The 13,122-nt window shown below is 41.0% G+C and overlaps 1 protein-coding gene across 2 annotated transcripts in view; it reads left to right on the top strand.

Annotated features, from left to right (window-relative positions):
- The window catches only part of GRM1 (glutamate metabotropic receptor 1), a gene marked incomplete at both ends in the record, with an annotated part of 188,683 nt that overhangs the window by 113,403 nt on the left and 62,158 nt on the right, over window positions 1-13,122 (top strand). For both annotated transcript variants that reach the window (XM_082302657.1, XM_082302658.1), the window contains one exon: window positions 6,018-6,253. In XM_082302657.1, coding sequence (XP_082158783.1) covers window positions 6,018-6,253 — 236 coding nt within the window. The remainder of the gene's footprint in view (window positions 1-6,017; window positions 6,254-13,122) is intronic.

The following is a 13,122-nucleotide window of genomic DNA, read 5'->3' as shown; positions in this document are numbered from 1 at the left end:
CTGCAGGGATGAGTATCAACATGACAGGGAAGGTGTACTGACATGGACTTAAGTTTTGTGGAAAGGAGACAAGGCAAGAAGGTAGATTCTGAGCCTTTTGTGTGACAATTATGGTCACCTAGTTCCCTGCTACCCTGTTTGAATAGGATATCTGCAGGGAGCCTCTGTGAAGGTTTAACACTGGAAACTAAAGAGATGGAAATCATGTTAGTATGACTGATTTATTTGGTTTTATAATGACAAGAATATCTGCTGTAGGCAGATGGATTATTGCAGAAATAATTCATTTAGCATTTTAAAAGGGCTTCTTGCTCTTAATTTCTTTTCTTTTATAACTTGTCCAAAGAAAAAGAAAATATCTTATCATGAATGAAAACTTCTTAAGAAAACATTACCTCAGCTAATGCAAAGGGAGTTGCAGATCTCCAGTCAGAGGAGTCAAAATCAATTGCCCTCTACAGCTTTGGTCAGTCAGATCAAACTGTTCAAGGGTGCAGGGATCAAATTGCCAGTCAGTATCCATGACTAACAAATGTCTTTCGTTTTCTTTACCTGTGAAAGTGTGCTAACTCCCACAATAGTCACAGGGCAAGCAATCCTCATAAGCATGTTTACTTTTGTGGGTTTGCCTGTTTGGAAAAAGCATCTGGACCAGTAACTCTCTGAGTGCTGTGATGAGAAGCAGAGCAGAGCTGCTGCTGCATCATTTAAGAGTTAAGCCCTGAAGAGATGAAAATAGAAAGGCTGATTGCTGGTTGTCTCATCAGCCCTTGTGAAAAGCAGCTGACATTATTCATGTTTGGAAGAGGAGAGGAAATTGGAAATCCATTCCATTTCTCCCAGTGTTTCAGTCACAAGAATATATGTGACTGTGGTTCAGAAAATTTAGGGAGGCTAAGACGCTTGAACCACAATTCATTGATGTCCGTTGTCACAGATGAACAGAACAGTAAATTGACTGAAAAAAAAAATAGCATCTGTGATAATGAGAAATAGGACTTGTGATGCTCTGGGGTAGCTTTGGGCTTTTGCCCTTTCCTCCAATTTTTGTTTGTGAATGAATATTGAAATTTGGATTTGCTATCATTAATGTCAGCCACTGGGACTTGGACCAAGAGCAGCTTGCGGAGTATCACTGACCATTTTGATTGTGATAAACACCACAAAACCATAACAAAAGCTGTTCTTTCTCTCCTAAGAGCAAAAAGAGTGGTTGCTAGTTTGACACCCACATGCTTTTCCCTCCCTCACTGTTTCTGTCATCACATTTTAAGCCCCCTCACAGAGCTTCAGATCAACAGTTGCACAAGACACCCAGCACATTTCAAGGCTGGATAGTCACTCGCATGGACACTTACCGGGGATGACAGTTCGGGTAATGGATATTGGGCCACCTCCTGAAATCTGTATTAAAGACACACAGAGAGATGGGCTAGCAAAAAGTGCTATGTGTAGTGCTGCTTGCTATTCAGAAGAATGAAAGAAGGATAGTAGGTGGCATGTACTTGTTCTGACAACAAAAGAATAGTATGTGCTTCCTTTTTAAAAAGAAATTTCATTTTTATATTGACTCAGCTATTGGTCATGTGATTCTGTCACTGACATTCTCACTGTCATCTGGACATCTGTTGCCCAGCAAAACACCATCATTTTTTTCCCCACCATCTTCTGGACCACTATCCATTTATTCATATGACACCAAGGGTGCAATTCTTCCAGCCAATCTTTTTTTAACATGTATATAAACAGCTAAAAGGAATACAAAAAGGTATTATAACAGGATCTTAGGTTTCTAGTAATCTTCCCGCAACTGGTGGTAGGGCTGCACATCCCCCTAGGGCACATTTCAGCTCAGTCAGCCTGTAGCTGCCAGGATGGCACAGATCCCCTAAGAAACCAGAGGACTCTTTTTTGCTTCCTTGACTTTACTGAAAGTAGAGTAAAGCTCCCATGTGAGCTCCAATACATAGGAACTTTTTTTCTCTGATTCCAGTGCTTTTTATTCCCATTTTGCTGAAGATAAAACTTATCAGACATATTTAACAATTTGAGGAAGTTGAAGAGAGAATAAAAAATATTTGGGGCCAGAAAGAGACAAACATTAGGTGAAAATCTGTGTTCCAGTTTAGGGGGACTCTTCAATGAGCTGCCCTCAGAGGACCCAAAGTACACTTTCTTTTGTCCTTGCAGATTTGCTCTGTTTTGCCTTCAGAGTGTATGTGGCAATTTTCCAAGCTAAACATCTTGGGGAAGAGGGGAGGAAAAATAAATAATTATTCTTTGGCTGGTAGGAATCCAAGCAGTAGTGAAACTACCTCATTTCAAGAAGTTCTTGTAAAAAATGGCTCAATTTACTTAATCTTTTTGACTTCCTAATGTTTCTGCTTGAGTCTATAGTTTGAAAGCCAAAAACATTGTGACACATTATGAGGTAATTATGCAATTAGGACTCAATTACTCATTCTGTAAGACTGATCTCTTTCCTACATTTCCTCCACATAAGAAAAAATAAGTATTGTGTCTTTTTGTCCTCTCTAGTGAAAATTTCCATCTTGAATTATGTTAGAAAGTTAGTTTTCATGGTTTTACCTTTGTAAGGTTATCTAGACCAGGATTATCTAGACTGTGGTCTGTCATGAAGTGGTCAGGGGTGCATGGTACATTTTATTATTTGTCCTCAGCATATGAACAAGTGAAGAGTCAGCGGATGCAGAGATGTTGAACTGCGGTTTCTTTCCCTCTCCAGAATTTCAGGCAGTCTGCTGGGGCAGGGAGCAGGGATGGACTGTAAAATTGTAGGTTTTTGACTCTGTGCACCCCTGTGGCAATTCAAGTGCAGCTGTCAGGCCAAGGCTGAACCAGGTGGGTATCACTTGGGCTGTATTAGTACAAAATACCATGTAACCTGCACCCCAGACTGTTGGAAGAAATGACCAGCAGCTTCTGTTCACCTTGACAGAGAGAGTCCCTTTGGGATACTTCCAAAATCACTGTCTCCCTCCTGTGACCTACACCCTGCATCTCCCCCAGCTCTCCGCTTTTATACACGAAATACAACATGCACATACTTGTATCTCATGCTGCAGGAAGATATTGGTCAACAGTTTGTAAACTCGGAAATTTTGGGCAGTTTTACTGCAAGGCCTTGGCAAAGGGGGAAACAGAGAGGAAATCCTGCCTTGAAGGTGCCATGTTAAAGTACAGATTTGTGAGTTCCTGAGACTAGGTTGAAAGGAATGTGTTGATCACTCTGCACTGCCATATGTCCCATGGCTTAAATAACTTCCATGATAGAGGTTGGCATTTTGTTTGCCATGTGGAAAGAATTTAGTACATGGTGTAGTGGTTTGGTTCAAAATATCTATCCATTACTTATTTTCCTTCTGTGAGATAAGAATTAGGAGAAAGCATTAAGAAACCTTAAACAGTTGCAGTACAAAGAGAGAGTTTTATTACTAATAGAATTAAAAGTAAAGAGAAATAACAAGAAATTAAAGCAAACCCCCTCCTCCTTTCCAGCACTTTCCTCCTTTTACCCAACTCACACAAAGGGTAACAGAACATGGGATTTTAGTCAGTGTTGCAGTTCTTGATAAGTCTCTTTCATATGCTTAAGGAAAAAAGGGTTTTCTTCAGCTGCACATGGTTCCCAAACTGCAGACCCGCCCGGAAAGAAACAATCTGCTGTGGTGTAAAACATCTCTTCCATGAAAATCTCACAGTTCCTTCACACTGACACACATGGGCCATCACATGGGGTTATTAATCTTGTTAAGGATGAATTACTTTGGCCTGAACACAAAGGCTTTTTTCGCCATAAGTCTCTAAAAAGCCTCTCAATACTTCTGTATAGCCTGGTGTAGGCACTCTTCACAATTTTCACAGGCCACACGTGAACTTTTCATCCCTCTATGTACTCCAAATGGATTAAAGAGACAAACAGTTTGTGGTATTACAGTTTCTTACCACGGCATGCAAGAAGGTTTCTTTTAAGCTGCCCGCCAGAATCGCGGCACCGCCCTCTTTTCTCCCGTCGCCATTTCCAGCTCCGTCCCACGGGACTCACTTCTCTTTCTCTCTGACTGACACCGCCATGCTGAAGAGTGTTTTTGTTCGGGCTTTACGGTGGGGAAAGCCTCGCTCCCTTTGTGCTGCTGGCTGTGTGGTGTCTTCTTCAGTTCAGCACGAAGTGTGCTGGCTGCAGACAGGAGGCTCTGCCGGCTCCCGTTGCCTCCGCCGGCTCCGCATGGAGAGGAGAGGGACCCGCCGGTCCCCAGAAGCCGCGCTGGATGGGTTTAGCTGTGAGCAGTCCATGGCTGGGTTTAGCTGCCTGCAGCTCTGGGACAGTTCCCCCCCAGTGACCCAGGGTCCGTGCTGCGGTGTTGGGAAAGGGGGGGAGCAGGGGCCCTGGCCCGGCCCGGTGGGGCCCGGAGGCTCAGAGGCCCCTCCACCTTCCAGCAGACCAGCTTGAACGAAAGACAATTCCTGCCTTTCCATGTGGTTTAAATATGTAAATTGTGAGAAGAGTAATTAGTCTAAAAGCCTGTCCATTAACTCAGGTTCAACCCACTACACATGGGTTTTCCTGTATTTTCATGGAGAAATGCCATTTTCTTTCCAGGTGCTTAGAGCACAGATACAGCAGTTAGTATGAAAGCCAACTAAACCATGCAGCTATTTAGTCTTGTGGTCGAGGATCAGAGGCTCACACATGCCCAGTGCATAGTCACCTTACAGCTGTTTGACTAGGACTGTGCCAGAGCTTGCTACTTCAAATCATGTCTGTTTTCCTTTGTGGATTCCCAGGCACCTGTATGCTGAGTGTCTCATAAATGCCTTCAGCTGGTAATGGTCTGCACCACAACACTCTTCTCAAGGCTGTGTGTAAGAGGCTTCTAACAAGGACATTGTTTCAGTCTGTCTGTAATTCAGGATGCAATCTTCTTTTGGGTGACTCTGAGACTTATCTCAGTGGTCAATTGCATTTTTCCTCTTGAGCTCTTTGCTGCTGGAAGTGCTTCATCTGTCTGGTATTCACAGAAGCAGTGCAGCTGATTTGATTCTGAGTGCAATATTCCTAGACCTGAGGTGCCAGAATAATCTATTTCTCTCATTACATGCCCAGCATTTTAAGATTAAGCAATGGCTGACTTTTATTTGCACTTAAATTATACTGTAAAAGCACTGTTCTTAGGGGACCCTAATAAGAACTGGAGAATGACACTAAATCAATGGACTCCTAAAGAAGAAGAAAAAGAACTAAGAACTAAACTAAAGCTCAGATGCTAAGCCCAATGGACTTCGTTCAAACCTGTTAAGATAGACTTTCCATGAAATAATGTTGTCAAGAGTTTTATCTTCAGGTTTTCAAAAGTATCTCATATATGAACAGAGAAGTAGAAAGCTGTTGTTTGTTAATTAAACCAAAAAGAAAAGAAAGAAGAAGAAGGAGGAGGAGAGGGAAAAAAGCATGTTGTAACAAATCCCATGCAGTGTGAGAATAGCATGTTGTTTTCTTTTTAGTTTGGTCGAGTAGTCTTACTCAATTCTCTTCCAACAGAATGCATTTCTCACTTCATGTTTGATTTGAATTGCTCTTCCAGCTGTATAATCCATGCATGCTGAGGTCTATTTTGAAAAACATCCAGGTTCCTGGCTCGTTTTCCTTTTCATCAACATTAATTTTCTCAGTTTCCACCTCTTACAGAACAGCAGAAATTAGGCAGAATCTCTTCAGTCACAGAGACATCACAGCACAAGCTATGCCAAAATAACCTTTCCAGAAGGACAAGGATAAATCCTCATTATTCTGGATGAGTTAATGAGGACTCTGCACGAAATCAGTCAGACTGCTCATTACAAGTTGCTATCACTCTGCTTTCTCTGCCTGAATTTTACATCTTTAGATTCCCCATTAAACACTTTCTTCCAAGGGTGCCAGCCTGCCTTTGGCTGGTCACTTTTTCAAAACAAGCTTTCTGTCTTTGTGTAATAAGTGTATTTTTGCCTCTTTTCAGTGACGGTTGGGCAGACAGAGATGAAGTCATTGAAGGTTATGAACCCGAAGCAAATGGAGGCATTACTATCAAACTGCAGTCTCCTGAGGTGCTGGCGTTTGATGACTACTACCTGAAGCTGCGTCTGGACACCAACACGCGCAACCCCTGGTTCCCTGAGTTCTGGCAGCACAGATTTCAGTGCCGCATTCCAGGGCACCCTCAAGAGAATCCTAACTTCCAGAAGAATTGCACTGGTAACCTGTCAAATATTTTAAATTTTTTTTTCCAGTTTTTGAATCTGTGCCCCGGCAAAAAATTGTCCTTGGTTCTGGTTTGGGTTTTTCTTGTGATAGTTTTGTTGGCTTTTTGTTTGGTTTTTTTGGTTTTGCTTGTTTGTTTTTAATTAAATGCTTGTTGTTGTTTATTTTTGTTTGTTTTTATGCAAAGAAAGATGATGACCTCAAATTGTACAGATAATAATCCCAGCCCTGGTGGGAGTATGTCTGGTGTTGGTTGCACAGCCTCCTCTCAATTTAGTTCTGCTCTGTTATAGAGTGACTTACCCCCTTTTCTTGTTTTAGGGCTATGCTAAGGCTGACAGGAGTGCCTAAGTTTGTAGTATGGCCTGTAAAAAATAAAGAACCATGAAATTTTAACAAAAATAAGAACAAATTTATGCTTTTTTTTCCTCAAAGTCAGCTTTTCTGATCAACTGAGTAATCAGGAATTTCATAGACAATATTACAGCAGAAAACCAATTTTAAGGAAAATTGATGAGTCTTAAACTTGGCCAGTAATCTGCTTTATCTTTTTTTTTCTTAACCCAGTAAAACATACACAGTTTGCTTCTACTATGTAGCATTCACATAAAAAACACATCGTACACATGGAAGTAACTCTTACCTCATAGCAAGGAAAGTGTACCTGTGCATAGACAGGTTTTCTCTTTCATTCAAAATCCAAGAAAATAAACTGAAATGTTTCAGTAAGATTAAATTTATTAGTAAATTGAGTGATGATTACATTTCTATGAAATCCTTGCTGAATGATTTTTGCATATATTTTGGTTGTAGTTTGTAAATGCTTAATTTCTAGTCAAAAGGGTATACTTGATATTAAGGAAGTTATTTCATTAGAAACAAAACTAATGAAGCCTTGCTTCCTGTCTATTTCAGTCATATTCTTTACATTTTGACCTCTTCTATCCCCTAGCAGTAATCTCAGTTGGTCTTCACATGCTTCCTGAGCTGCATTCCCACAGTTTCTAGTTCTTTCCTTCTCCATCAGTAATACTTCCTGATAAAAACTTCCACAGTACCTTCTGTTTCTCCCCAGTTCCCTTATTCACCGTTGAGGCACATTATCAAATACTGTCACTGACTTAAAACTGGGTTGATGTGCTGACCGGCAGGCAGGCTGGCCAGTCTGGGTGCTGCGGGACTAATGGCAAGCCAGACAGGCTAAATCCATGTTGATAATTTTTCCTGAAAGGAGTTATTAACTTTGGACTTTACCAAAATGTTGATTTTTGGTGTAAATATTTAATCGGCTTTAGGAATGCTGCAACTCAGACAAAGGAGTTAATATAGGCCAACAAGGGCAAAAATTGCTAAGGAGAGTTGAGTGATTGATGCACAGTGCAAATACACAACCTTCTTTTGTGAGAAAAGAAGCTTAAAATTGCACTGTTGCGTTCATTCCATTTACACAAATAAATTTCATGCTGATGAGAAAAGGCTTAATTTTCAGGCATCTCAGCAGCTGTTATAAACATGGGTAGTTTTTTATCCAGCCTCTCTTTGGTTATGAAACTAAAAACTTGGGTCTGAACTGGCATAGTCACCCTTCATCTGGTGGATCACAGGCAAGAGAACTCACCACGTGGTGAGTTCAAAATGGCCAGCATGGGGCAATTCTGCATAGAATGTGTAGGTGAGTTTTCAGACAGCAATCGCTGTAGATTCTAAAATTGTACTTAAGCAAAAAAAAAAAAAAAAAAAAAATTCACAGAAGAAAACAAATGGGAGCTGCTTTATTAAAAAATATCCCACCCGAACTTTTCAGGATGTCCCAGGTTTGAAGTCACTGGACATTGCAGAGGGTCTGAAGAGGTATCATTACATGCCTGCCTAGTGTTCTGGGCTTCTCAAGGTGTCAGGGACCACTACATTCTGATAATACTAGTGAAACACAAAATCATTTGTCTACATTGGTAGACTCTAACAGTTATCAGTGTCAAGTCAGGCATTCAGACAACTTTCCCTCCTCTAGAAAGCTGTAAATTTTTGCATGAAACCTCAAAATATGTGGTACTTCTTAGTCTTTGCTGGAAAGCAATCAGGTCTTAAATTTGGTGATGTACCACTGATAACCCTCAGACTTATCACACACAACTAAAAAGTTCATAAATGTCTCAAATCACCAAAGGGAAGCATCACAAGGTATCTTTCCCAATAATGACATACCTACAGAATCAAGAGATCTACATGTCCCCAGCAAATCTGGGGGCAATACAATATTTTATTTTTCTTTAACTACACAGATCTGACTGCTGACTTTCTGTCACCTCCAGAGCTTTCTGTGCATATGTCTTTATCTGACATTTCTGGAAGGTTAAGAATGTCACTTTAAATACTAGCAGCTTCAAAGCTGTTTGGTGGAGACTTTCTCTCCAAGGAAGTCTAGTATGAAAGTGCCAAGAAACCACGTTCTTTACTTCTCATAGATTTGGAGGCAGGCCTTTTCACAAACTCTCTGTTAATAAAATGAGTCTGGATTGCCTCTTTCCTCCTTCACAAAGTATCTCCATACACAAATTTGAAGGAGAAAATGCATGCTGCTCAATAAATAATAAGCACTAATATTTGAAACCCATTAAAAGTGCCAATAGATGATGTTCTGACTTTTTGTGGTACTACAGATTTAAGTACTGCTGCCACACCTATATCACCCTAGGAAAATAATCAGTATCCAGTACTGGTATCAATTCCAGTATATCTAAGAGCTTTTACTCCTACCTCAAGTATACCCTCAATATTCCTGTGAAAAGGCACACAGGGCCCTGCACCATGGAAAAAGCTGAGTCCCCTGTGGTCCCAGGAGTCCTTGCATATTATTAGCATGTGTTGTGACTGTCTCTGGGTCATGATCTCTTTTGTATTACAGAAGTGCACTGCTAGTCCTTACTGAGAACAAAGCACACCCATACTTTAGCATAGACAGCACTTATCAAAGGCCATACTGCTCAAGTTCATTTTCCATGTCTGGAGAGTTAACTTCTCGGGAAACAGTATAATGAAAAAGAAAACCATGTACAAAAGTTCTTGTGATAGGCAAGCATAGTGTAATTGTATTTACCCATCAAGAGGCTGCTAGGAGCAGCCAGAAACAAAAAAAAAAAACCCACAAGACAGCATTGTTCTTTGAATACCTTATTAAAAAATATTCACAATATTTGAACCTATCTGTTTTAAAAAGGAGATTAATAGCAAAGTTTGTATTTATTGAGAATCTTCAGTTACTGCCTGCCCATTATAATTTACTCATATACAATCTAATCAGTTTACTGAGTGATTTATTTAGAATTGCCACTGGCATGTGAAGTTCAATTTTTATCATTCATGGGTAGGCAAGGACTTCTCCTCAAGTAATTAAAGCTGCTGCATTTGCAATTTCTCACACCCTGTTACTGTTGAGTCAGCACTACCTTGGGATTGCATACTCTCTACCAAGCAAGAGAAAGCTAGTTCCTAGAAATCTCCGTTCTCTGAGATGAGAGGAATTACTGCTTGAATTTCCTCATTCAGTCTCTGAGAAGACTGGTGGTGTCCTTCAGAAACTCTCATGTTACACTGAGCTCTGAATGTACATGCATGTTTTGGGGAAAAAAGGTCTATCTGGTCTAAGCATTATTGGAAGGAAGAAAGTCCAAGTGTGTTTTATTCTGTGTAGGCTGTAGGATGCCTAACAGTTTGCCACAGTTTCAAAATAGCTCGTCTGGATTACTAGAACTATGTTGTAGTAGCAACAAATTCTTGGGAAGAGAAGAAATCCATCAAGACTGTTGCAATTACTGCTCTTTTGGATCATCCCTTCTTGCAAAAATTAAACAACTTACTTTTCCCACTTGGGTGGCAGCCAAATGAGTGGGAGCTATTTTTGACTCATTCTTTGCCATGTTTAAGCCAAGTGGGTCTTGTAAGGGAATGACTTTTCCTATCCCTCTCTCTTTCCTTCCCTCTTTCTCCAGCTGCTACAGGAGATGTTCTTCCTCAGTAGGGTTCAAGTATAGAAACTTTCTTACACGTAGATGCATTGGATCTGGCTGAGATGGGGCTAACTTTCCCCACAGCAGCCCTCATAGTGCTGTACTTTATATTGGTAGCTAGAAAATGGTTGGTAACACACCAGTTTTTTAGGGAACTGCTGAGCAGCTTTCATGCTGCAGTGAAGCTCTCTCCCACCCCATATCCCCACCCTCAAAGGCTGGTAGGCTGGGAGCGAACAAGAGGTCAGGAGGGGACATAACTGGGACAGTTGACCCAAACTGACGAAAGGTTCCACACTATATGATGTCATGGTCAGCAATAAGAGATGAGAGAAAGGATGAGAAGGTGGGAGAGCATTTGTTATTAAGGCATGTGTCTTGCAAAGCAACATACTGAGGCCCTATTTCCCAGGAAGCAACTGGACATCATCTGCTGACAAAGTTAGAGAATACATTCTCCTTTTCTTCTATACATGGTCATTGTTTTTTTAATCAAACTGCCTTTAACCTGACCCAAGGGTTTTAAAATTTTTTTATATATTTTTCTCCCATGTCCTGCTGAGGAGGAGTGAGAGAGTGGCTTGATGGGCACCTGCCAGCCAGTTGAATTCAACCTACCACAGTAGAAAACACATATTCGTATATGGATATTCTCCTAGAGTTTCCTGGATATCTAGCAGGCCAAAACCACTTCCAGTACAGAGTTGTTCTTAAATTGCCTGTGCCACTAAGGTACTTTTAATGTATCCCATGTAGCTGCTACAGTCTGTAGGAAACAAAGCATGTCCTACAGCTCTGCATGGACCCTTTATTCATAGTGGAATTCAGAAGTTCACATCATTCCTCATGCCCTTCAGATGAAAAGTCAGAACAGAACAAAGTGTTTTAACAGGAACAAAAAAGGCTGTTTCTGCATTTGAGGTACTGAGACACTATCTGACTCAGGACTGACCTGACAGAAGGTTCCCTTAGCACACAGCCTCAGGCACTGCCCCAAGGAACAGTCACTACTTGTCTCAGTTCATTAGAAAACTCAGCCCTTTCCACATTTTGAAGATTGTACACTGACAGCAAGGTTAGATGATAGACTGTCTATGTGAGGTAATAGAGTTCAGATATTTTTCTAATAAATTTGTAGGACGTTTTCTCCCTGATGGGATTGTTCAAATGTAAGGGAAGTGGTTTTTTCACACAAAATTTCACTGGCAAATCTTTCTCTGTTGTACATGGTGAGCCCACATTGGCCAAAATTAAATGCAAGTCATACTCACACAGAAATGGTGTAAAACTCAGTGCAGTGCAAACACTTGTAGGGATTTCTAACTGCTTTTTTACAGAATGCCTTATTTTCCTCCTGGCAGATAATACAATAGCTGGAGTTTATGTAAACCAGGTGGGATGAGTCCTCCTCTGCACCACAAGAGACAGTTATGAAATTGGTAATGGAACTGATGCAAATAACAGATTATGCTCACAGCAGTTCATCTGCTGGGACAACAAAATACATTGGCAGGCAATGAGCACAAACATTTTTCAATAGAGCAAAGTGGAACAAAGTGGGCAATTCATGATTCATTCATTGATTCAATTGATCTTTGTGAAGAAGGCTTATTTGTCAGTGAATGTATTTGTTGCAGACAAGAACAAGAAATGTAGATATTTTTTGTTCCAAAGGAGGCCATAGTCCAAGTTCCCTTTAGGATGCTTACTCATACTTCGGTCATGCCATAAGGATTGCTTTATCTGCTAATTCCTGTCTTGGTCCAAGAGAACTGCAAGCAATCAGTCTGAGTGCATCCAGAGTCACAAGGATCACAGGATCACTGTCTAGAAGGTAGCTCTGGCAGACTGTAGTCCAACTCCCTGTCAAAGCAATGCAAGGTATCGGTTCAGACCAGGTTGATCAGGCCTTGAAAACCTCCAGGGCTGCACAGCGTGTCCAGGAGGTTGCACAGTGTGTCTGGGCAACCTGTTCCACTGCTTGAATGTGAAAAAGTCTGGCCTCATATCCGGTCTAAACTTCTCTTGTTTCAAGGTGCGCCCATCATCTTTTATTCTTCCACCAGGCTTCACTATTAAAAACCTGTCCCTCTCTTCTTCATAACCAACCCATAGGTATGAGGGGCTGTTGTAAGGTTCCCCTGCAGGCTGAACAAGCTCAGGTCCTTCAGTCTGTCCTCAAAGGCAAGGAATGCAGCTCCAGATCATCTTGATGGCCCTCTGCTGCATGCACTCCAGGTTCTCAGTGTCTTTTTTTATTAGGGATTCACAAACCATGTGCAGTGTTCTAGATGCAGCCTGATGCATGCCAAGTAAAGGATGGTGGTAGTGGTTAGGTAACCACACGCCTCAGTCACTGGTTGTGCTGTTGTTACCATCCTGCTTACAGGATGCTGCTTGCCATCATTCCTACCAAGGATCTGTACGTCCACCCTATTCTTGTGTCAAATTTGGTGCTAAGAAGATGTATCTTTTTCCATCTCCTTTCTGCAGCAGACATAAATTTTCATCACACCTAACCAGTTCTGGATGACCACCATAAATCTTCCTAACATATCAAATCATAGGCAGAACATAATGATAGCAGAGGAATCTTGGGAAGAAGGCTAAATATTCCAGAAGAGGCATTTATGCTTTGGTATAAATAATGCAGACTCATACTTCTTGAGATGAAAATGTCAGGGAATATACATTATTTTGTCACTGGACTACATTTAGTATAGCCATACTCTGAAAGAGATGTGGAGCCCTGTGCAAAGGTGGTTTAAATATTAGAGACCCATACAGCAATACAAAAATCTGTGCAGTGTTACATGAAAATACCAGTTCAAGTACAGGAGTAGTGTATTTATGTCT

Source organism: Coloeus monedula (genome assembly GCF_965178545.1).
Source record: "Coloeus monedula genome assembly, chromosome: 2".
NCBI classification, from domain to species: domain Eukaryota; kingdom Metazoa; phylum Chordata; class Aves; order Passeriformes; family Corvidae; genus Coloeus; species Coloeus monedula.
The sequence above is the reverse complement of the archived record's forward strand: the minus strand, read 5'-3'. Positions and strand labels throughout refer to the sequence as shown.